The sequence below is a fragment of the Nothobranchius furzeri genome, chromosome 13, assembly GCF_043380555.1.
Source record: "Nothobranchius furzeri strain GRZ-AD chromosome 13, NfurGRZ-RIMD1, whole genome shotgun sequence".
Taxonomy (NCBI): Eukaryota; Metazoa; Chordata; class Actinopteri; order Cyprinodontiformes; family Nothobranchiidae; genus Nothobranchius; species Nothobranchius furzeri.
The window spans coordinates 63,359,375-63,385,914 of NC_091753.1; the positions used below are offsets into that span (position 1 = coordinate 63,359,375).

The following is a 26,540-nucleotide window of genomic DNA, read 5'->3' on the forward strand; positions in this document are numbered from 1 at the left end:
GTTGTGTCAGGCTTTATCAAGCTACGCTGCGGGGTTATCACCGGCAAATCTTGAATGTTATATTATTAAACTCACTTTAACGAATGGCAACAGACTCCCAGATCCCTGTGGCATTACGGAATGGGTGGAAGATGTAGGTGCGTGGCCGGATGTCCAGTGGCCCGATATATATACGTTTTTAGTGGAGAGGCCCAGTAAGTACACAGGTGAGAAGCTACGGGCATACAAATGGTTAGATGCATACAACTATGTTGTCAGTGGCCACGTACAGAAAGTAAAATATCACCACATAGACTCTGAGTTTTGCGTCTTGAAGGCAGAAGTCCTTCCTAGCCAAAGACAAGGACACAAGAATGCTATGTACGAGGCTTGGGTCATAGTAAACAAACCAGAGAACTACGTCTTCACAGCCAACTGTACCTGCATGGCAGGGTGAGTATAGCATAGGTTTCTTTTTTTAGCGTGCTCAGAGTACAATCGTGTTAATTTTAGAGAAATACAGTTTATACTAATATGCAGTGGGAAAATACAGATGAATTAGAATGAAATGTTAATTTGAAGCATGAAATAAAGCGTATAAATTTGTTTAATTTTGTCATTTTGATGTTCCAGACTTGGGTCATGCTGCAGCCACGCAGCAGCAATTTTATTCAAAGTTGAGCTTTGTGTTAGGATGGGAAAAACAGAAAAGGCTGCAGTTACATCTCAGGCATGTGCATGGAAAGACCTGAGCAGGAAATTCTGTAAAGTTTCAGTCCACTGCTTGAAGAGAAGCGATTCTGGCATCCATACACGCAACAACCTGACATTTTTATGTCCTCAGAACTTCAAAACAAAGGGTTTAAAACGCTGTTGTAATATCGAGTGTGAATGCGGAAGCCTTCACTCTCGTTGCCAGGCTGCGCGTGCAACTTTTGATGACGTAGGTAGTAAAAGGGTCTATAAGCTGTAGCTGTCTGTTGTTATTTAACAAGCAGAAACTACTCTGAGTACCCCGCCTCTCCATCTCCTGATGAGTCGTTAGCTTCAATTGAGAGAGAGTCCTGTTGATTAGATGCAGGAAGGTGTGACCAACACTGAAACTGCTTAGGAATCGAGATTAAAGCTGCATTATAGGTACTGGAAAGGTGACATCTAAGCCCCTCCCCTATTTAAAGTGGGCGTTTCATGTGTGACATAGAAAGCTTCTTTTACTCCTCTCTCAAACCATCTATCTTCTCTGTCCAGAATGTGTACTTTGTCATCTTCAGGTGTAGGTGGGACTGTGTCATGCTCTGTGCTGAACTCACCATCTTTGTCTGAGCTTTGTTTTCAGGTGGGTGTGTCTGGAGAGCTCAGCTCATCAGCGGTCAGGGGATTTAAGGAGCGGCAGAGTAACTCGCCAGTGCCAGATGATACTCAGTCTTGGGTAGTTTCTAGCCCCCTGATCTTTCCTGAATGATATCAGAATGTGTTTGTCTGCCCATTCCTGCCCTTCTGGCAGTTAACTTACTCTGTCCTCCTGATCCTTCCAGGTTCCATTCATCTATTCAGTACTCGCTTTCTGCAATATCACCGGAACCATCGTCAACATTCCAGTCCCCTGATCGCCTGCTCTCCGCCACTCACCTGCCCACCTGCAGCTCCTCGGTCTCCCTGCTCAGCCAGGCCTGGCATACCCTCCCCGAAGAACCCGGCTCATCCAGGAAACTGTAAGCCCTTTGCCTTCCTCATCATCCTCTCACGTTATCCCAGACTCTGACCTCTCTTCCTCTCTCAGAACCCAACGGATCCATTTCCTGTCCCTCGGAAGCAGCTTCTTACCTCACCATACAAATAAACATTTTATTACTTACCTTCCTGGTGGTGATTCTTCATGTCGTGGGTTAAGAAATTGCCTTCAAACATGACAGAATCATCTGGCCAAACTCCTGACCCCACTGTCGAATCACTTCCGTCCGCCATATCCACAGCTTTCACCCAACATGAACACTCCATACATACTCTCCTCGAACATCAAGCCAGCACTAACCAACGGTTGTTACAGTTAGACGCCATGTTAAGGGAGCTGAATGATAAACTGCTCCAGCTGCCCCAGTTTCTCCACCACCATCTCAACCACTTCCGGTTTAGCCTGGTCCGTCAACACAGTGGCACTTCCGGGTCACAGACTCGCCTCCTCCTGATACCTTCTCCGGTGAGTACGGTAAAATCTGATGTTTTCTCCAATGCATGCTAACTTTTGAAAGAACCCCAGAAACATTTATCGGTGATCCTGCCAAGATCTCTTACATTGTTGGTCTGCTCCGAGGTCGTGCCTTGCAATGGGCAGAGGCTAAGAGTAGGGAAGCTGGTTTCCTTAGAGGTCCCCTAAACGATTTCCTAGTAGAATTTAATAGGACTTTTGGCCGATCAGAAACACCCTCAGAAATAGCTAGGATCATTTGGAACCTGAAGCAGGAGAAACAAACAGTTTCAGACTTTTCAGTTGATTTCAAAACATTGGCAATAACATCTAGTATGGACGAGAAGTCATTAAAGGGAGCTTTTTCTCAGGCTGTCAACGATAAGATCCAGGACCAACTAGCTCTGTGTCCTGAACCTGGGACTCTGGAGGATCTTATAACACTAGCCATTCGCATAGAGAAGAGACTCGAGACCCGTCCCAGGCCCACACCGTTCTGTTATCAGTCCTACCAAACCGCCCCTTCCACTCCGCCTCCGGCTCTGCCTTCTGCTTTAGCTACAGCTCCAGTTCCTACGGAGGTTCCTATGCAGATAGGCCGGGCCAGTCTGACCCCAGAGGAGAGACAACGCCGTATTTCCTCCCAAATGTGTTTGTACTGTGGTCAGTCTGGTCATTTTTTGTCTAACTGCCCAATACGCCCAAAAGGAAGAGCCCACCAGTAAGTCCGGAAGTTCTGGTGGGTAGCAACGCAGACAGAGACCTCCCGGTGTGTTTTAATTTGCTCTGTTTTTTTTAACCAGCTGCCTTTTTCTACTACGGCCCTGCTTGACTCTGGTTGTGAGAAGAACCTTCTAGATCAGTCCGTGGTCACTCGACTGAGGATTCCCACTACACCTCTCCTCACTCCAGTTCAGGTTTTGTCATTGGATGGAAATGCACTAACCACCATCACCCACCAAACCGTGCCTGTGTCCGGTAACCACCAAGAGGTCATTTCATTTTTTGTTTTTCCCTCTCCTCAGTTCCCAGTCATCTTGGGTCACGAATGGCTTATCACGCACAACCCCCACATCGATTGGAGGACGGGTCAAGTAGCTGTTTGGAGTCCGTACTGCTTGTCCCACTGCTTGTTGTCTGCTAACCTTCCTGTCCAGGTTCCTGCCACCAGTCCTCTACCCATTTCAGACCTGTCTTCGGTGCCACTCAAATACCATGACCTACAAACAGTCTTCAGCAAGGATCAAGCTGCATCCTTGCCTCCCCATCGTCCGTATGACTGCTGCATCAATCTGCTCCCAGGTGCCACACTCCCGTCCAGTAGGTTGTACAGTCTAACCAAAGCTGAACACGATTGTATGACCACTTATATCTCTGAGTCATTAGCATCAGGCCTGATTCGTCCCTCCACCTTTCCCTTGGGCGCAGGGTTCTTCTTTGTTTCAAAGAAGGATGGTTCCCTGCGTCCTTGCATCGACTATTGAGGTTTAAATCAAATCGCTGTCAAGAATAAATACCGGCTTCTCCTTTGACACAGTTAACTTCTGTAAAAAGAGCTTTTGTGTGGTCAGCTAACGCTGAAAAGGCTTTTCAGGAGTTAAAGACTTGTTTCACTCAAGCCCCTGTTTTGGTTCGTCCTGATCCGTCCATTCAGTTTACCATGGAAGTTGATGCTTCAGGTTATGGTGTTGGTGCTGTCTTATCCCAAACATTGTCCTCGGATAACCTACTTCACCCCTGTGCTTTCTTCTCTAAGAAACTCTCTCAGGCAGAGCAGAAGTACAACACGGTAGATCGAGAGCTGCTAGCCATCAAATTGGCCCTGGAGGAGTGGCGCCATTGGCTATAAGGTTCAGAGCATCCCATCATAATCTGGACGGATCATAAAAATCTCGCCTACCTGAAGGAGGCCAAGAGGTTCAATCCCAGACAGTCCCAGTGGTCCCTGTTCTTTACTCGCTTCAATTTTATCATCTCTTACACCCCTGGAACCAAGAACATCAAACCAGATGCTCTATCCTGCCAGTACGCCTCAGACAGAGATCTCAAACCTGCCACTATTCTTTCCCATCCTGTGTTGTAGGAGCTGTTTCCTGAGACATTACTAACAAGGTACTGGACGCCCAATGCACAGATCCTGACCCGGGTAATGGTCCTTCCCATAAACTGTTTGTCCCTCAACAAGTACGAGGAGCCGTCATTCGCTGGGTACACACCGCCAAGTTTTCAATTCACCCTGGAATTGGTGGCACTCTCGCCCTGATCCGCAGGTCATTCTGGTGGCCCTCTATGTTTAAGGACACAATGGAGGACATCAACGCCTACCAGGTCTGTGCCCGGAGTAAGACCACCAACCAACCCTCGGTGGGACTTCGAAACCCTCTCCCCATTTCCTCTCGTCTATGGCCTCACATAGCGGTAGACTTTGTCACCGGCCTGCCCCTCTCCAAAGGTTTTTCTGCCATCTTTACCATCATCGACAGATTTTCAAAGGCCTGCCATTTCATCCCTGTGAAGTCCCTTCCGTCCTCCACTGAGACTGCTAACCTCTTAATACAACATGTCTTCATACTGCATGGCATCCTGTTGGAGATCCTGTCAGACCGCGGTCCCCAATTCCTCTCCAGGGTCTGGAATGAGTTTGCCACCTTATTGGGGGCCCGTGTTTCCCTGAGTTCTGGTTACCTCCCCCAAACTAATGGCCAGTGCGAACGGCTCAATCAAGAGTTGGAGGCAATGCTCCGTTGTGTGCGCTCCTCTAACCCTACTAGCTGGAGTACCCAACTACCCTGGATTGAGTATGCTCACAACACCCATGTTTCTACTGCAATCAACCAGTGCCAGATGATACCAGTCTTGGTTAGTTTCTAGCCCCCTGATCTTTCCTGAAAGATATCAGAATTTGTTTGTCTGCCCATACCTGCCCTTCTGGCAGTTAACTTGTTCTGTCCTCCCTATCCTTTCAGGTTCTATTCAGTACTTGCTTTCTGCAATATCAGCGGAACCATCATCAACATTCCAATCCCACCGTTTGCCCCTGATCGCCTGCTCTATGCCACTCACCTGCCCACCTGCACCTCCTTGGTCTCCCTGCTCAGCCAGGCCTGGCATACCCTCCCCGAAGAACCCAGCTCATCCAGGAAACCGTAAGCCCTTTGCCTTCCTCGTCATCCTCTCACGTTATCCCAGACTCTGACCTCTCTTCCTCTCTCAGAACCCAACGGATCCATTTCCTGTCCCTCGGAAGCAGCTTCTTACCTCACCATACAAATAAACCATTTTTTACTTACCTTCCAACTCCTGGTGGTGATTCTTCATGTCGTGGGTTAAGAAATTGCCTTCAAACATGACAGACTGCAGAGTCTTGACCTGAAGAGGTAGCTCTCCTGTGTTGTGCCATGCTCTTGTGTAATTGTTGTTTAGTTCCTCCAATGTAAAGATCTGGACAGTCCTCACTATACTGGACTGCATAAATGACGCCACTGAGCTTCTGTTTGGGTGTTTTGTCTTCTGGATGGACCAGGTTCTGTCTGAGGGTGTTGTTGGGTTTAAGTTTTCCGGGATGTTGTGTTTGGAGAAGATTCTTCTAAGTTTCTCTGAGACTCCCGCCACGTATGTGATGATGGTGCCTTTGTGTAAAGGGTGTTGTTGTTAGGTTGGTAGCAGAGCTCTCATGTTTAGTGGTAGGTTCAGTGAGATCATGGAATGGGATCAAGAATTTTCTACTGACAGGAAAAAGATCTCAGCTAACATAGCTGTAGATCACACTGGTTAAGTCTCTTTGGTTACATTTATTTTACTGCCTCTTACTAGAGCTTTGTTTAGTGAGCACAACATTAGTTTGGTTGTACACCTGTGCAATGATAATAAATGATCTTGAATACTGTTAAATGTACTAACCCTAACCCTTTTAAGTCTAAAATAACAAAACGACCAATACAGACAGAAGGACAACCTCTTTTATAATGCGTTGCATCACCACCTGGTATCAGAACAGGACTCAGTATTGGAAGATAATCAAAAATCCAACAACTTGGACTCAGATCAGGGGCAAAAATGTGGTTGTAACATCTCTAGGTGTAAGTCAGCTTTAAACAGAATTATTTATGAACTGACATAAACTTCAATTAATGACAACAAATGATATATTTTTCCTACTTTATTTTGTTATTTGAAACCAAGGGTCTCATTATTTGAAACTAGTCGGATCGTGAATCTGTTTAAAAGCTTTGCTCTATAGGTGCCCCTTTTTTTTTACTTTGAGCGCCCGCCCCTTCAAAGGCCTCTGCACGGCCCTGCGAGGTGGGCTGTAGCCAATGACTGCAGCTCTTGCTTTGTTACGCTCTTCATTGTGTGAGTTTTCTTCTGTGCAAGTTTTTAACACCCTTATGCTAAAGCTAGCTCTCTTACTGCAGTGCACTTCACACAAATCTGATTTCAGTTCATATTTTATTTTACAACAACGAGAACCCCCAGAACCTCCTGCTCCCCGATCATACACCCCACGTTGCCGAGGTAACCAGACTGAATGACAGCTCAGAAGAGGCTGCATTCAGACATTTCCAAGTAAAACTAACTCCAAACAGAACGACTCCTGAAATGTAAAATATAAATGACAACCCATTAGTGTATAATTTTATCACATTCAATGATTTATTTATTCCCGACGGGAACCTCTCCTCTATCCCGACTGTGTTTATAACTTTTGCTACTTGTTTGGTTCTTTTGCGCTCCTGGAGCCAGTGATTTATTTTTTGGGAAAAACCCAGGGAACTCCCTCATGTGCTGAGGACGTAGCGTGCCCAAATATGGTCAACTGAGGGTGTTTTTGTGTGTAAATGACAATGAATGGACACGAGCACCTGGGTACACTCAGGTGGGATTTATCATCAGACGACTGCGGAGGAACACGCGTACGAGAGGCCACCGCGCGTTTCATTGATAGGTTTTTGACTGTTCATGCAAACATTCTAAATGTCATTTGTAGAAAGGAATATAGGACCGTTTGATAAATGAGGGCCCAGGTGTTTCTCCAACTTCTTGGGTTCCACCTTCCTTCCTGTTTCTTTCACTTGGATAACCACCAATGATGTGCATAAACGAACAAGTGTTGTGTCACTGCTCTTCTCTGTCGGCCCTGACAGGAGTTTTACAGAAGATTACCACCAGAACCAGAAACAGGAGACATTCTCAGTAAACCTGTCATTTCACTTGTTATTGCATTGTGTTTGTGTCCTGGGACACAGAACGATAATTACTGTATTATCTAAATATTCCATAATAGAAAGTAAAATGTTGTTTTATTCAGTTGTGTTCTGTTCGATTCTATTTAAATCAATTAAATTTGATTAAATTCAATTCAATTCAGTTTGGTTCTGTTATGATCTATTCTATTCTATTCTATTTAAAAGAATTAGATTCGATTTGATTCGATTTTTTACAGCAACCTCGGTGTTGGGTTCCAACGTGTGTAACAATAAATGTTTCACAAAACCCGACTTAAAAAACAACAAATGTGTCTTGTATTGGAAACTAAATCCACCAAACTTCATACATATTTTACTCAGAAATGCTGCTGGCTCTGGAGAGCGGTGCTGCTGTGTGTCACAGACAAGTTACCCCGATGGGTGGAATCGATCCATTGTTTATTCTGGTCCTGTGAGATTTGTTTGGAAAGTTTAGAAATGAGAAATGACCCACCAGTTTTGTCCGAGTTACAGAGCAGTGTCTCCTTCTCAGCTCTGAGCCCGGGGCTGGGCCCATGCTTCATCCACGTTGCTATGGTGAAATGGTCTGTCAGGTTCTGGGGTACCACCCAGTCTGGGATTTTAGCAGCCTGATGACCATCAAACCTGAAGATCAAGTCAGTGTCCCTTCCACTGTCAGTCACCAGGGAAGCAGTCCAATTGGTGGCCGCGCTGGGGGCGGGGAGAAGGTCGGTGCTGCCAGATGAGGCGCCTGGGGTTTATCGCCGTGGGAACAAACAAAAAGAGTGACAGAAGATGTGTCAATGACAATCACGGCAGATATGTAGAGTATATTGCTCTCTCCTTGGCTCTGATTGCTTGTGAGTATGGGAGAAGCCAGGGCTTAATATGTAATCAATGACCCGAGATGGACTGAAGATGCAAGTATTGATTCATGCAAACGAAAACCAACTAAAAGAAGAGAGATGTGAGTAGCTGTCCATAAATTGCTCACAGCAGAGCTGCAGAGATGACACGCTAACAGAGGTCTGTGGTTACACAAACATAGAAAAAGTGGCATGAAAGTCTGAGGAAGACAGAAATATGAGATATGCCAGCTGACCACGTGAGAATGTTGGAGTTAAATAATCCTAAAGTGCACCAATCATTCCTGCTCTGCATTGAGTCATTCCATTCATTTTGTCTTTGCCGCCGCGTCCATCAACACTTTTACTCAATAATCTCAGAACACTGAGTTATGAGCAGGCTTTGTATCCCTCCTGTCACCTTGACAAACCATATTCTTGCCACACTGCTCATCTTGTGCCTTGACATTTCAGTGTTTACTGATTTATCTGTGTCTTTTTATCTGTCTGTGGAAAACATTTCATTTAAATAAGCAGCATATTGAAACTATTTGCTGCTGCTCATGTCTGGTGATACATAAAAAAGAGCACTGAAGTCAGTAATGATTAAATAAAATTATTCTAGTTAAATATTTAAAACTTGTCACCTTTAATGTTTTCCAGGTCTCCTCATGCGTAAACCTGGAATTGTTCTTCTTTTCTTAAAGAGTGAGATTCTTCAGAGGCACATAGCTACAAGCTGTATCCTAATTGTTTTAAGCCGGTGTCGGTACAAGATCGGCTCGGGGCAGTCGACTGCAGATGACGTCAAAGTAGTTGATTGGCTGAACATGAACCTTACGTAATCACGTTATGTTGTTATCACGTTACGTTGTTATCATGTTACGTTGTTATCATGTTACGTTGTTATCACGTTACGTTGTTATCACGTTACGTTGTTATCACGTTACGTTGTTATCACGTTACGTTGTTATCACGTTACGTTATCACGTTACGTTGTTATCACGTTACGTTGTTATCACGTTACGTTGTTATCACGTTACGTTATCACGTTACGTTGTTATCACGTTACGTTGTTATCACGTTACGTTGTTATCACGTTACGTTATCACGTTACGTTGTTATCACGTTACGTTGTTATCACGTTACGTTGTTATCACGTTACGTTGTTTATCACGTTACGTTGTTATCACGTTACGTTGTTATCACGTTACGTTATCACGTTACGTTGTTATCACGTTACGTTGTTATCACGTTACGTTATCACGTTACGTTGTTATCACGTTACGTTGTTATCACGTTACGTTGTTATCACGTTACGTTGTTATCACGTTACGTTGTTATCACGTTACGTTGTTATCACGTTACGTTGTTATCACGTTACGTTATCACGTTACGTTGTTATCACGTTACGTTGTTATCACGTTACGTTGTTATCACGTTACGTTGTTATCACGTTACGTTGTTATCACGTTACGTTGTTATCACGTTAAGTTGTTATCACGTTACGTTGTTTATCACGTTACGTTGTTATCACGTTACGTTGTTATCACGTTACGTTATCACGTTACGTTGTTATCACGTTACGTTGTTATCACGTTACGTTGGTCCAGGCAAATCTTTCTGTTGGAAAGATGGACAACTTTTACAAAGAAATCCATCATTACCTCTTTGAAAATACACTTTTAGCACAGAGCTGCATGTATATTAGTGCTGAACGATTAACTGCATGTGCAATTAAATTGCGATGTGACAAAAGGAGATTTTCTAACCGCAAAGGCTGCAATTTGGCAGCGAGTGGTTAGCGCAATGCTAATATATATGGAAAAACTTACACGGAATAGCTTGGACGATACATATTGTCCACGCTAAATTAGGCCGAATAATAACAACAGGCGCTCACGAACGCCCGATTATCCACGCCAGCCAGTTCTACGGCAGAATTGGTTTTATTTTACCTGTACAGCTGACAGGTCCGCTAGCTTATGGAGCTAGGATTGGGACAATATTCAGTGTAACTTGTACCTAGTTTTGTAGCTTGGAACATGTTTCATGACACGTAACTTTGGATTCGTAACTTGTAACTTTATTTTTCTAACTTGTAATTCTCAATTTGTACTTGTATTTCTTGTTTTGTAACAGGAAATTTTCATTTTGTACATGTATTTTTTATTTTGTAAAATCAAACTTTGATTTTGTACATTTACTACTCATTTTGTAACATCAAACATTCATTCAGAAACACGAAACTTTCGGTTTGTAACTAGCAGACTTCCAAAATAAAAAAATCAAGGTACAAGTTTGAAATCAAAACTCTCAAAACACACATTTAATTCTACAGGTACAAACCTCAAATCTACAGTGTTACGGATCTTTTTGTCTCAATTATACCGTCGGTGGGAGGAACTTGGGTGGAACCAATGAGAGCACGAGTCTTAGCTACCAATCACGTTTCTCGAATTCCTGTCCAATCATTGTGAGAGGAGGGCAGGGTTCTGTCAGAGCTGTAGAGTTACGACACTCTTAGAACTCGCCGACTCGCGGTCACGTGGTTCATGGAGCTCTCAGTTCCAAACATCCCAGCGCCGTAAGTCAGTTTGAACGGCGTATGGTGGGACAAATCACAAAAATTTAATATAATCACATTTCCCCTGGCGATTTGTGGTAATTATTGAATAATATTATATATTATGTCCTAACTCCTTCACAAAGTAGCCTATTTATATTTTTCCGAGCATTTGTATGAAAACAGACACCCGTGACTGCTCTACATTACAGGAACACGACAGTCCTAACACTGTAGAACACATGTAGACCACATACATTACTATAAAATACTATAGCAATAAATTTGATGTGGTAATGCAACACACTGCTCTAACATAAGCATATTTAATAACTTTAAGTCCTACATGTTTCTGAATGAATGTTTGATGTTACAAAATGAGTAGTAAATGTACAAAATGAAGATTTGATTTTACAAAATAAAAAATACATGTACAAAATGAAAATTTCCTTTAACAAAACAAGAAATACAAGTACAAATTAAGAATTACAAGTTAGAAAACTAAAGTTACAAGTTACGAATCCAAAGCTACGTGTCATGAAACATGTACCAAGTTACAAAACTTGGTACAAGTTACACTGAATATTGTTCCAATCCTAGCTCCATATATATATATATATATATATATATATATATATATATATATATATATATATATATATATATATATATATATGTATGAAATGAAAAACTAAAAGCCTAGAAAAACAAGACACCATTAAAATTCCTCATGATTGCCTCTTGTCTGTTGCAAACAATTACAACATACATCTGTTCATTTCTGCTTAAACGTAACATTAACACATTAACTGATGTTCTTCTTGCATTCGTGAGGTATGTTTCTCTCCAGCGCTCACTCACGGCACCGCCAACGCTCTGAATCAAGTAATTAAATTCCCCTGGTAAATAAAAACGGATCAACTCCTGCAGCACCCAGCTGCAGCCGTCTTTGCTCAATGTCTCTGTATATCATCTCAAATTGATTGTGTTTTAAAAAAGCAATTACAGTTTATTATATTTGCTATTAGATAACAATTATGAGGTGCCAGAAAATGTCTCTTTAGTGGTAAACCATGCATGGAGCCAGGGGAGGCAGGGAGGAGGGGTTGTGTATGCAGATGTGCTGGAGTAGCTGGAGTCTGGATCGTGAAAGCTGTTAAAGTCGATGAGTCCAGCTCCCTGCTGGCAGTGACGGGACTGGGGGGTCGCTGCTTTCTTCAGTATCATCCAGCCAGCTGCTAAAAGGGGCATTTTGGTTAGTAAACGGGAACTTCAGGAGAAGTGCACCCGAAGCACTGCAGCTAGACAGACTGACTCACAATGACTTTTCAAAATAAAGTAAAATTTAAATGTTTCTTGATGTTTAAATTAATTTCAAACTACGATTATGGTTAGTATAAGTGCACAAATAAAGGCTATACATTTCATGCTTTGTTTTGCAATAGTGTAACGGGTTACGATTTGGTATGGTCGAACTTTTATGTTGAAGGGGTGTTCTTGGCTGGTTGAGTCCCGGTTCGGTTGTTTAGAAAGAGAATACGCGCTAGCTTGAATGGAAATCGTTAACGCTGTTTTTCCTGGAGTTAAAGCGTGGTTTGCGGCCAACAGTAACCCGGAATAAAGATCCGAAACGGAAAGAACGAGTTGGAGTCATTACTATATCTTTAAAAAATAAACTAAAATGTATTCTATAGGTGTGGCAGCTTTTATTTAGCCCTGGCGGTGCAACGCAATCAATTAGTGTAGACTTTTATTTTGACAAATATAGCAGGGAAAGTGATGTATGTTGAGGTCTATTCTGATTGGTTAGTGAAAAGCTACAGGTGCATCTGTAGGCTAATCAGAAACGCCCCACGGCTGGCTGGACCCGCTCGCTTTCTTGGTGCTCAGGGAACTCACGGCGTCTCGGCTGTTCATCAGTCACTGAGGAGAGAGAGTGCCTGAAAGTCAGGCGGCTAATGCCCTCACTCGTCACATCATTAATGACACGGTTTTAACCTGCCTTTCTCATGCCTACATTTTCCACTGGAGTCTACCAGAGACACAAGAGGAGATAAAAATGTAACACTGGGAGCTTTTAGATGTGAAATTCATAAAGGCACAGAAAGGCATGTTGGGTCCAGTCTGGCCCGCGGACGCCAGCGATGGTCTTGGCAGGAGCTCCGCTCTGATTTCATCCTTAAACTTTTAGGATGCTTCCTCTGTCAAAAGTATTTGATCAGCAATGCTCTTCAAATCCACCTGAGCAGCAAAACACGGCAGAACGCCAAACCTCTGATGGCGCTGTGATGCTGCTCCGTGGAGATGATTGTGGAGCGCCACAACAACAAACACTGAAACTAACCACAAAGTTTCTGTAGAGATTTCTCTGAGTAAGTCTCTCGATCACAGCCCTTCCCGATGTGGCTGGTCTGCAGCTCCACAGTGGTCCTCACTAAGGACAGAGGCTCACCACAGGTCTCCAGCTGCATCGTGGGAAACAGCTGCTTACTGCCTGTTCCTGGCTCATAGTCCACTCGTTTACTCCATCCTGGAAAAAAACAAACAACATGGAGCAAATATGTTAATGATAGAGGAGTTCTTCACTGTGGAAGCATCAGATGCTTTTGGACTATTAAAGAACCTGTCAGAACTTTTCATCACTGTCATGTCCTGCAACTTGAAACATGGTTTGATCTTGGATGGTGTGATATGAATTTGGGTCGTAGGACAATAACAAAATATGGAATTAATGACTGAGAAACTGTCCCGTATGGACGACGGGATTTGAGTAAAACAAATGAGGGAAACCAACCACCTCTAAGGGTCTGACAGACTTTTGGTTAAATAGGTAAGTTTACCTTTACAAGAACAACATGGTGCTTTCATGTGTTTCACTGATATTATTGTTTATCCTTCCTTTCTACATTACATCTGGGAATTTTGTCTCAGCTTCACAACACGATAACGCTCCCAAGTATTGACTTGATCCTCCCCTTCCGACGATTGTTAAGACCCCTGGATACTGTAGTACCTCTGAAGATAATCTTAACAGATAATCCTAACATGTGTGGTGTGTTAGGAGTGCTCTGGTCCACTCAGAAGGAACTCTCCAATCAAAAATCCAAGCTTTCAAATGTGCTGGATTGTCTGGGTAAGATTTTTTAAGGATAAATAAGATTGTTTCTTGTTGAATATGAAGCGAGGTGATGGAACCAAAAAGTGTGCTCGCCTTTCACAATGATTTGATTTCCTCCAAAGTCACGTTTGATCTCATGAGATTTCCTGTTATTTTATATGGATGTAATGTTATTGTTTTCAAGTATGTCTCTAAACCTCTGATGAGTTAACAATTCCAAAGCTAAAAAGATAATGAACAGAGAATGATAAACACTAATTATAATCCTTCCAGCTTGTCTTAGGCCAGCTTCAGGGCCTCCCTCTGGTTGGAGGCCCAAATCACCAGGAAGGCCTCCAGGCAGCAGTCAGGGAGCATGGAGAGCACGGCTCTATGTCAGGGGCCATTCACAAACATCAAACACGGGATAAATCTCACGACTGCTGATCAGGAACTGGTGACGTGGTGTTAACCGCCCCTCGCAACCCCCTGTATACTACATAACGCTCAGTGCAAAACTCGCCCCGATCTCGTAGATGGCATGAGGGGAAAATCGGCTCAAAAAAGGGAAAATGTCGCTAAGTGTCCGCCCAGCATTACCGTGCACGCTGCAGTATAATTGGATCTGTTGTCAGTGAGGACTGAACTCTACCAGGACTGCTCTTTGTAGTCGATTTTTGTTCACTCTGTTTTCACATCACATGTGTCTAATTTATCTGATTTGCAAAAGGACCTTCAAACGTCAGCTATTCTTAGTTACTCTGTGAAATAGTCATCAAATATGAATTTACTAAAACCAATCAGAGGCGAGATGTCCAAATATCAGGAAATAAGACTTCAGATCTTGTCGTCTGAAGTTCAGCTTTGAAAAACGGTGCACCAGAGCTTTTTTTCCCCAGCGTATGACTTACAAGGCATTCATTCCTACTAGAGATCACAGCAAAGGTATTGATTAAATGAGTTTTCAGCACCTTTAAGACAATTTGTTTCATCTCATAAATACCTGAACAAAATATTGCTTGTGCAAACAAATGAACTCCAGTCAGTGTGGCCGGTACGTTACTGGTCAGGAGCTAAAGGCAATGGCCTGAGTCAAAGATGACAAACCAAGAAAAAGAACTCTATGTAGCTCACTGGTCTGGTAAATCAACAGTGTTCTGCTTGTACAACCACAGCACCTGATTTGAAGCCGATTTAGCTCCTCCACCCAGCCACTGCTGTGCTGTGGTGGTGCACTGTTACTTTGGGATAGTCAGTGGCTGTGATGGAAACAGACACAAACAGTGTTGCATGAACAAAACCACTAACAACACAGTATTTTGCTCCAAAACACACATTTTCTTCCTTTTGGTTAACTTTTGTCACATCTGTTGGACTGTTTGGATTCTGCCCTGAGGTGAAAAGTCAGTAGTTGTGCATTCACACAAGACTCCTAATGAAAAGGAAACAAACTGAAAATCCAGCCGTGGAAGGGCAGCACACGTGGCTTATAAACTACCTTGAAAATGTTCTATTACCTTTAAATAACATACAAGATTTGAGCTGACTGTTGATGTTCAATCGTGGCTGTATTCAGATCTGTTTCATCGTCGAAAGGCAAAACGGTTGTGTGCTCATGTTTGTATGAAAACAATGGAGTGGTCAGTAGATGCACATTTACAAAAACGTGTAGGGTATGTGGGGCACCTGGGACCTGTTTTAACTAGTTATCTCTATCAAAGACACCTGTTCATACCTTCAAACGGCCAAGACTCCAAACTCCGTTACGGGTAAGACCTGTTAGAGTGAATTTTTAGTCCTGCTCCATGCACAATCTCACCTTGCAGCTTGAGAACAGTGAGAAAAAAAAACTGAACTACATGGGGGGGGGGGGGGGGGGGGGGGGGGGAAATCAATTACCTGGAGAGAGCTGGGACCACAGTAACAAAGTTTTACCATTAGTAACACATTATGTTGTCATGGATTAGAATCCTGCAGTGCTCCAACGTCCCCTCGCTTAAGCACATGTCCAGGGCCGTTGGAAATTTGCCAGAGTCCATCTGAATGATCCAGAGGAGGATTGGGAGAATGTCATTTGGTCAGATAGAAGTCAGATAGCAAATGAATTGCTATTGACCAATTTTAGTTCTGCACCATTAAATGAATTCTTTAATAAGTCATACACTGTGGTTTCCTGGATTTTTTATTTTTTATTCTTGTCTCACAGTTGAAGTGGTTTTACAAAACAATGCCGTTAATTTGCCACAATGCCGTGGTGGCACCAGGGAGCCTCAAGTTGTTTATGAATGGCCAGACCGTGGCGGTCAAGTGGCGCAATCGTGTCATTTTTACAAAAGATTACACGACGGTGGCATAAAGTAGTATGGGGCGGTCTCTGTGTGGCTAAGTTTTTCTGTTCATCTTGACCATAACTTGCTGCTTATTGTGACCAAAGCCACGCTCATCAGGTTTTTTGACAAGCCGCTCCTAAAGGTGCAGTCTCTGGAGATCGGAGCTCCAGCTCTAACGGAGAGAAGCTCCTGGAGCGCTGCATCCAGTTTGTCGTCTCAGCTGATTCTGTTAACAAAAGCAAAACTTACGGCCCATGTTTACTTTCATTTTCAATGTAGTTGCCAGTTGGAGTTTGTCAGTAACTCCCCACCTCATCATGACACCTCCCTCTGTTGTGCCAAGGCGCAATCAGTGCTTACGAGACAATTACTGCAACATTAATTCAATTCAAGTTTATTTATAAAGCGCCAAATCACGACAAGAGTCGTCTCAAGGTACTTCACACAGTAAACATTCCAACACAGGTCAGTTCATTAAGCCAATCAGTAAAAAGTTTCCTATATGAGGAAATGTATTATATATTACTAACAGGCGAGGCGGAATGAATACCACAAAATGTGCGCATTGCCCTGCCGACATGGTGTGCTTATAAGACACACCCTTGCAGTTATATTACTCTGGATTGCCTGCATGGTGTGTCTTAAACAAAGGGCTTATGATAAAAATTACAGACATATCTCAATCCTTTTACTGGGGACTTTTGCACAATTGGTGGATGGACTTTTGGAGTCAATTCAAATTAAAATGGCTGCCCAAACTAAACAAAAGGTCACATTAAATGGCTTTAATTCAGCCCCTTTTGAAAATATTTGGATAAAAAGTGAAGTGTTGGTAGGTGAAATTCTTTCATAACACTTACTAAAGATTGCAAAAGGCATAGCAATATTGCGTGAGATTGTGTTATTTTATCGTAAAGATATGACCAGTGAGTAACAGCAGTTGTTGCAGACACATTAGCACCGCGTTAGTTTCACCCCCTCATGAGAAACGTTCTCAGGTTGTGCTTAACTCAGATCACTCTGAGTAAAAACTGCTGAACTATGTCTTTTATGTTTATGTGACACCAAGGCGCAGATAAAATCATGAAGTGAAGAGTAGCAGAAACCTCTATTTAATTATTGAGAAAAACGATAGGCGTTATTCTCCTGCTTTGGTGCAATCAAATAATAGTTACCCATCCGTTAAAAAGACTAATCCTCAGGTAATTGAGCTGAGGAAGCATGGGGCCGGCTGCTCAGGCTAGTTGTCCTCGGCACTCTTAATTTCCAAGCAGGAAATGACGTAATGGGGTAGTTTTGCGTTCCAGTTTACAACTCGGAAAAAATGGACGCCATCAGTGTTGTTGAGCATTAAACCAAAATAACTTTGTAACGACACATTCTCTGCACCTAAATAATGGTGACAAACACGCCCTTCGACAGTTGCCACATACAAACCAAAAAACAAATTACAAATCAAATGTAAAAATATAAACACCAGAAAAGTAAAAACGAGAAACACCGGTCAATTTTGGCAGCAATGTTGACTTTTTCAACGATATAACTATTGATAACAACAATAAACAACTACTCGGTGTTGTTAAATAGCAAAAAGAAAGAAAACAGACCATGTAAATGAGAAAAAATACAAACGAAAACTCCTTCCTCGTAGCAATTGGGTCAGCCATCTTTAAATTTGAGATCTCAGGGTCCTCTGAAACCTACGAGCTTGCAGCTCGGAATTTCGAGTTCATTGCGTAATTTTCTGCTAACTTATCTTGGAAAATTGAGCTCTGAAAACAACTGGAACACATCCTTAGTCCGGCTAACCCGTTTATACGCAGAATGTTTTTGGATTGCTACCGCGTTATTCGGGTGCTTCAGCTCGATTAGAACCAGTTCGCCTTCAGCCAGACTAATACGTTTACATGCATTTAAGAAACCAGAGGTAAATCTTTTCAGGGTAATACTTTGGTTTTCTGAGTGGCGTGGCTGCAACATGGGCAACACATGATGATAGGCATGGAAAGATGATGCCAGGTCTGGTTAAGAATGCATGTGTAGAAGACAGAGACTGCGGAGAGAATCAAAGCGGTCTGATGAGCTGAGGATGTAGACTGCATTTAGAATTAGATGAAAGGAGTGAATAGCACTTGAAGGTGAATAATTAAGGACTAAGAGTTAGAAAACAACAGACCAACATGAAAAATGGAACAAGGTGCAGTCTGTAGGGAGAGATGCTGATCTGTCAAATGTGTCTGCTCCTGTTTCAAAGCTGTTATGTTGGCAGTCTTCTATTTTACTTATGAGATGCTTTACTGTGTCTCTACAAGGCTGACTAAACTGGAAACCCCTTCAGGAGCTAACACATGATGTAGACCACTGTATGAGGTTATTGTGTTAAGTCTATTTTTAAAGGTTTCATTCAAACTTGGATCAAGATTCTTTTTTGAACTAACAGAAATGAAACCTCTTGCTTGAAAGCATAAATACATACAAATTATGTATGCTTCTGTCATGTAATGCGTATACATCACCTTTGTTTTATAGAGCCATGAGACATTGTTTATGTCTGATCAGGTTATTCATATTTTCACATCAAGGAGTTTTTATTTATGGAGCTTACACACCTGTTGGACATGGAGAGCACCTGCAGTGCTGCTGCTGAGAAGATACAATTATGAAATCCTGCAGCATTATCACTTGTACTGCTTCGTGCACACAGAACAAGACCCCCTGCCACACGTGCGCGTGCACACACACACACAGTGTGTGTCCTGTAACTGTGGCCTGATTGATCATGCGCCTTGGCTTCTTGGTCAAGGGAGATCTCTGTTTGGCTGACTGGTTAGCGTGCGTGACTCTCACTGAGGAGTCTGGGGATCAAATCCTGATCGGACAATTTTTTTTATATCCGCCACAGATCTCTCTGAAGAATTCACAACATTGACGGCTTCAGCAACGCTGTGCCACTGCGTAGATCTTCTCTTATTTGTTTTGCAAAAGCACTTCCTTTCATTTCTCCACCTCACCCACAGGTACCTCAATTTCTGCTTGTGAAATAGCGCTTCCTTGATCTGCGGTCTCGATTGAAATGCTGCAACAAGCCGGCTTATGTATATGCATGAGATCCACAAGGCACTTTGCATTGACCAGAAAGTGGGCGTGGTGAGGGTGGGATGTGACTAAAAAGCAGCTGAGAACCTATCTTGTTAGTCTCTGATTTATGAAGCGGAGATTGCGTGCAGCTGTGCATACTCCATGTTTTATAGATCACAAACCTGCTTGGCGTAAGTACTTTTTTTTTTGCTGAGCTTAAGTACGGTTTTAGTAAGGATTCTACGCCATGTTTGATAAATGAGACCCCAGAACTGGGCCATGTATAGGAAGAAGTTTTGCTTCTCGCCTTATGAGCTTACTTGAAAAGGCTCACAGGCCATTATCCTACATATAGAGGTTTCTCACATTCAACATACCTGAGTATAAACAGCAGGTGACGAACCGCTTCTTCAAAGGTGGCAACCTGCTGAACAGGTACCCTCATTCAAACATTGAATCAGGTGTGTTGGAGCCGAGAAACAATTATTATATGCTGGATAGGGGCTCTGGAGGGCTAGGATCATACACCACTGCTCTAAACCGTTAATGCTCCTTGGATTAAAAGTAAAATGCTTAAAAACAAATGACAGGTACAGTTTAGTTGAAGCCCTGAAGTGTCTGACTGTTATAAAAGGTCTGATGATCATTATTCACACATGAGAGGAGTGTCCTTGATTCTGGAGTGACCAGAAAGGAACATTTAACTCATGTAGAATCAAACAGTGGATTTATTAGTTATTTTAAGCAGACATTTGGCGAGGTAACAAAGATACTTTTAACAAACACCTTTGATATGTTTTAAATCTTTATATTTTTTTTATTGTGCAGCAGAAAAACGGTAGAGATAGCCCACAACTCCTCCTTAAGTTTACTTTGTGAAGTGTCTTGTTGAAATTTGGCATTATATAAATAAACTGAACTGAACTGCTTAAGGTGCTTCACTCCCAACGCTTCGAGGAGATTCTGGTCCACCATCCGGCGCCTCATGAGGGGAAAGCAGTGGGCTACCAACACTATTTATAGTGGGCATGGTGTGCTGCTGGCCTCTACTCAGAACTTTGTGGATTGGTGGGCAGAATCCTTCGAAGACCTCCTCAATCCCACCGGCACATCTTCCATTGAGGAAGCAGAGTATAAGAGTCTTTGGGTTGGACTCCAATCTCTGGGGCCGAGGTCACTGATGTGGTCCAAAAACTCCTTGGTGACAAGGCCCTGGGGGTGGATGAGACCCACCCAAAGTTCCTTAAGGCTCTGGATGTTGCAGGACTGTGTTGGCTGATGGGTTAGGGTTAGTGGTATCGCATGGACATCGGGGGCAGTTCCACTGGCCTGGCAGACTGTAGGGTACGTACCCAACCAGGCTACGTGTGTTTTGCGGATTTGGAGAAGGAGTTTGACCCTCGGGGGGCCCTGTGGGGGTACTCTGGGAGTATAGGGTACCAAGCCCTCTGATACGGGCTGTCAGGTCCCTGCATGACTGGTGTCAGAGCTCGGTCCGCATTACCAACAGTAAATCGAGCTTGTTTTCAGTGTGAGTTGGACTCCACCAAGGCTGCCCTTTGTCACCGATTCTGTTCATAACTTTTATGGACAGGAATCTTAGGCACAGCCAAGGTGTGGAGGGGATCTGTTTTGGTGGTCTGAGGATCAGGTCTCTGCTTTTTACCGATGATGCGGTCCTGTTGGCTTCATCAGAATGTGATCTTCGGCTTTCGCTGGAGCGGTTCACAGCCGGTGGTGAAGAAGCTGGGACGAGAATAAACTCCTCTAAATCAGACACCATGGTCTTGATTCGGAAAACGGGGTGGGGTGGTGGGTGGGGGGTGTGTGTGTGTGTGTGTGTGTGGGGGGGGGGGGGGGTAGGAAAAAGATGGGGTGAAAAACTTGCCCTGATATTTCTGATTTTATTCTGAAGGAATGCTAGAAAGTTGTTACAGTCAGACCTTGAGTAAACTGGCATAAGAGGAGTGTGAGGAGAAACAATGTGATTTATGGTGTCAAACAGAACTTATTTTTGTTTACAGCAATCAGCTGAGCAAAGTTAGTGGCCCTGGAAGTTTTCACCGTCTCATTCGGAGATGTTATCAGTTCTTTAAAGTGCAGCCTGTGACTTTCTAATCTGGTTGACTTCCATCGTCTCTCGGCTCTGCGGCGTGTCCTTCTGAGACTGTAAATGTTTTCATTAATCCAGGGACTTTTTCTCTTGCTAGAAAAAGTTACCTGCTTAACAGGAGCTTCTATATCTAAGATACTGCAGCATTGTTTAGCCAATGACTGGATGAACAAGCTTGGATCATCACCCTGAACTGAGCTGCTGTCAAATAATCTAGAAAATCCATCCACCGCTGACTGATTAATGATGCGTCTGTTTGATTTTAGGTTGTGAGGGACAGATTCAACATCAGATAGGACATTAAAGAAAATGCAGCTGTGGTCACTCACATGAACCTCTTCAACATGTAAATGATTGATTTTTAGTCCCAAAGAGGAAACCAGATCGAGAGTGTGTCCCATTTAGTGTGTGGGGCCTGAAACGTGCTGCTCTAAGGTCTAGTCCACACGTAGCCGGGTTTTTTGAAAACGAATATCCGTCCCTCCAAAAACTTGCATCCACACCACCGCATTTTAAAAACAAACTCTGTCCACACGTACCCGGATAAATACGTTGTTAAGGACATGCCAGACCTGTAGGTGGCAGTACTTCCCCCGTTCTTAACCTCGTCCTTCGTCTGTGGTCTTCCGCAAGGAGCACTAATTCCGCTTGCAAAAACAAACAAGCAGAAAGCGCTTGGACAATTGATAAAGCGAGCGCAGCTCTGAGGGCATCCATGCTGTCGGCTAGTGTAAACACAGGTCGCACACGTGATGTCAGCATTTTTGTGTCGCGGAAAGTGACGTTGCGGACCTTAAAACTCCGGTTTTGTCCGTCCACACGCAGACACCCAAAACGGAGAAAACACAGATCTTCACTTTGGCCGGAGTTTTTAAAAAGATCCGTTTTCGTGTGAAAAAACTCAGTTTTCGTGTGGACGACAGGCCAAAACGTAGAAAAACATCTACGTTTTGGCAGATCCCCGGCTACGTGTGGACAGGGCCTCAGTTAAAAGACTCCATAATGGACATGAACTCCACTGCTGTGCTACAGTTAGGATCATTAATATGTGAGTTAAAATCACCAAGGGTTAAAACTTTTTCTAGTTTGATCATTCATGATAGAAAATCTGCTAATTCAGAGAGAAAAGGGCAGCTGGACCGGGAGATCGGTAGATTAAAATACAGTGAAATACATTTTGTAAACCTGCTTTGATGACCTGACATTCAAAAGTTGTAAAAGGGCCATTTTCCACCAGATTACAGACGTGTTTGTCCTTAAAGACCACAGCAAGACCTCCATTACGACGTGTTGGGCGTGGTGTGGTAAACACAGAGCAGTTTGGTGGACATATTTCATTTAAATGTACAAAATAGCCGTCTTGCTACCACGTCTCCGTAAGAAATAAATAGTCCAACTTTTCTCTGGTGAACAGCTCATTTAAAATAAGGGATTTGTTTGAGATGGAGCGAGCGTTTAACAGGGCCATCGAACTGAATCCTGGAGAACAGTTGTCTTCTTAACCTGTTGGAGAGGGATGGGTCGTAAACATCTGGTGTTCTGGGTTCTCCGGCCATGAATACAGTTTATGTCTTTGCTGGTTGATAAATGAACTGGAATAGGGAAACTTTTGGGTTTGTCAGCAGAAGACAACATTCTGGGGACAGTGACCTTTGGAAGTGAGCGTGTGTGTGCGTGCACATGTGTAGCGCATGTGTTTGTGCATGCGTGCGTTTGCGTGTGAGTGTGTGCATGCATGTGTGAGTGCGTGCGTGCGTGCGTGCGTGTGTGTGTGTGTGTGTGTGTGTGTGTGTGTGTGTGTGTGTGTGTGTGTACTAGAACAGAGCCCTGCAGGCTCAGGCCATTTAAGAGAGTTTCAAGAAATCCATTATTCCTTAAAGGAATTCAATGCTGTAACAGATTATCTTAAATCTGAGGCTACACGCTGTAACAGACCAATAAAACTTGCAGTGTGCTGATTTTCCTTTCAATGGCAGCATTGCAGTGAACTCTCCTTTTCCAAAGTCTTTAATTCTTCAAAACGTGTTAAAGATTTTCCTGGTGTGGGAACATTTGCAACAGGATGTCCCTTCTGCCTGACGAGATGTAAAAATGTATTTTTGTTCAACCGAATGTATTTAAATATTACTTTGAGTTTAAATCACTGTTAAGACTTTTCTGTCATTAAAAGCCACTTAATGAAAACAAATGTTTCTGGTGGGACAAAATTAAAATTTGATACTAATAAATACTGTTTACTGGGACAACTTTGACAGTTGTCTAAACTTAAACAATCTTTCCCTGTATGGCTTCTACTGAAATATTATATACTGACTTGTAGATAGCAAGAAAGACACACAATGACTGGCGTGAGGTATGCCAGGAGTGGGATGAGAACTACTGTAAAATACGACAGAAATTCACAGTTTGAGAGATAACTGCATACAAAGTAAGGCAAGGAAGCTTTATTTATAATCCACATTTCATAGAAGCAATTCAGAATGAACATGAACACATATAGAAGTAGATGTAAGAAACAAAATAAAAAGTTCAAGTTAAAGGGTGAGCAACTAAGGTACAAGCATAGGAAACAATTATTCAAAGGCTGATAAAAACATGAAGGCTTCACCTTTTTGAGCTCAGACACTTTCCGTGATATGTCTACTGTGCACCAGTTCTTGTCTTTCGCCCCTCAGGCTCTCCAGGTGACCCACCAATGGTCTATCCATCTCACAAAATGAATGGTTGAGTCCCTCTTGGTCCTGGGTCCCATTATCCTGGCAATTTTAAATTCTAGCTGGCTAAATGGAGTGTTCCCAGATGCTTTTAAGAAGGCGGTCATCCAGCCACTCCTGAAAAAACAGGGCCATGACCCAACAACTCTTTCAAATTATCACAGAATCTCAAAATTACCATTTCACTCTAAAGTAGCTCAGTGGGTCCACCAGCTCAGTGGCCTAGTGGTAGAGTATCCGCCCTGAGACTGGGAGATCGGTTCGATTCCTGGTCGGGTCATACCAAAGACTTTGAAAAATGGGACCCAATGCCTCCCTGCTTGACACTCAGCATTAAGGGGTTGGATTGGGGGGTTAAACCAGCTAAAACTTCCCGAGCGCGGCTTGTCTGCAGCTCACCGCTCCCCAAGGGATGGGTCAAATGCGGAGAACAAATTTCGCACACACATCAGTGTGTGTGACAACTTATGGGACTTTAACTTATGGAGAAAGTGGTACATCTTACATGTGTCGAACAACATTTTGATTGCAACAGATGAAGGCTCCCATGTCCTCCCTATACTCTTAGATCTCTCTTTGATGCGGTGACCCATGAGATCCTTTTGAGTAGATTAGCATTGTGGTTTGGCGTGGACGGTCTGGCATTAAGATGCTGTCATATCTGACTGACAGATCTTTCTGTGTCCACATTGGTGACTACTCCTCGTCCCATCTGCCACTTCATTGGGGTGTTCCACAGGGATCAATTCTTGGAGCACTAATATTCACTATCTACATCCTTCCTCTCGGCTCTATTTTTGCTAAACACTCCACTACATAATCATGTGTACGCTGATGATTGTCAGATCTACCTCTCGCTGGATCGACCTGGGTCTACCAGCTCTCTCAGAGAATGCCTTTCTGATGTGGTTATCTTCTAATTTACTCAGTTCAATGAGGAAAATACTGAGGCCATTTTCAGTCCTAGGTCTGCTAACAAAACAACTTCAGGCCCTTCTATTCCAGTAAATGTTAGCCCCACGGTGATCAGTCTGAGGGTGAGATTGGACACAGATCTGTCAGTATTTAACAGATAAATGACAATGTGAAATCCAGCTACTTTCAGCTGCATAGAATAAGGCCTCTAAAATACCCTGAAACTAAAATATCTAGAATATGTCATTCATGCCTTCATTACATCCAGGCTCCATCCATCCATTGATTTTTGGCCGCTTATTCGGTGTTGGGTCATGGGGGCAGTAGCCTAATGCAGTCTTTCCCAACCCTGGTCCTCAAGGCACACTGTCCTGCATGTTTCCCATACCTCTGCTTCAGCACACCTGATTTATACTGGCTCCTCTGGAAGACATCAAGGGCTGCAGATGCCCGCTAATCACTCCTTCATTTGTCAGGTGTGTGGCAGCAGGGAAACATGCAGAACAGTGCGCCTTGAGGACCTGGGTTGGGAGACACTGCCCTAATGTAGCATAAGAAAGCCTTGTAATGTCAGAGGTCAGCAGACCTTCATCACTTTTAATTACACATTTTATACACTAATTTTACTTAAATGATTCAGTTCATCTATACACACATAATCTTATTTACTTTTTCCACCATCTGGCGTCAGCTGTGTGAGTCTATTGTGCCCTGGGTGTGTGTCTCTAATCATGGACGTCACTAGGATTGAGATATAGGGGGGGGCTTAGCCCCAGGAGCTTGACCTTGAACGTTTTTTGTCACACCCTGCAAAAACTTTGTCAATTAATTCATTATCTTACTTTTACTTACTTTTATTCTCTTGCTTTTACTACCTAGCTATTTTATCGATGGTTTATTTACACTGTTCTTTTACTGATTTTATTGACTTCTCATGGTTGGTTCTTTGTGTTTTGCTCTAGTTGTTTTATTCTTTTATATTATTCTTTTAACCCTATATGTTTTTACCCCTGTACAGCACTTTGGTCAGCTCACATGCTGTTTTTAAATGTGCTTTATCAAATAAATGGAATGGAATGGAATCTGAAGAACATTTAACAAAACCTATTATTTTTTCACTTTCTTTTCCTTTCCTACCTTTGTGCATTTTCTCTCTTCTTTTTATAAAAAATAACACTTAATCAGTTCATTAGTGGGGTCTATGTTGAAGAAAGATTTTATGTAAGTCCATTAAAAATTAGATATGTTATATTTCCAAATAAAGCTATTCATTTCAGTCTACTGCACTTAACAGAGGGAAATGTTGTAGTCATTTATTTAATTTGTTTAATTACAACTTGTTTAATTATAAATGTTACTTGAATGTGACAATAAACAACAAATTAATAATTGTCAAACTTTTATTCTGCCAAATGAGTGTGCAGTTGACAGTTTTAATATATGAATAACACTGCTATGATATGGAATAAAGGAGTATATAATTAACTATTACAAGACAAAATAACAGTATG

At 42.8% G+C, this 26,540-nt stretch overlaps 1 protein-coding gene across 2 annotated transcripts in view; it reads right to left on the reverse strand.

Annotated features, from left to right (window-relative positions):
• Positions 1-26,540, reverse strand: part of LOC107374383 (calsyntenin-2) — a 542,719-nt gene that overhangs the window by 101,846 nt on the left and 414,333 nt on the right. For both annotated transcript variants that reach the window (XM_070543765.1, XM_070543766.1), the window contains 2 exons: positions 13,127-13,312; positions 7,865-8,122 (listed from right to left, as the gene is read on the reverse strand). In XM_070543765.1, coding sequence (XP_070399866.1) covers positions 7,865-8,122; positions 13,127-13,312 — 444 coding nt within the window. The remainder of the gene's footprint in view (positions 1-7,864; positions 8,123-13,126; positions 13,313-26,540) is intronic.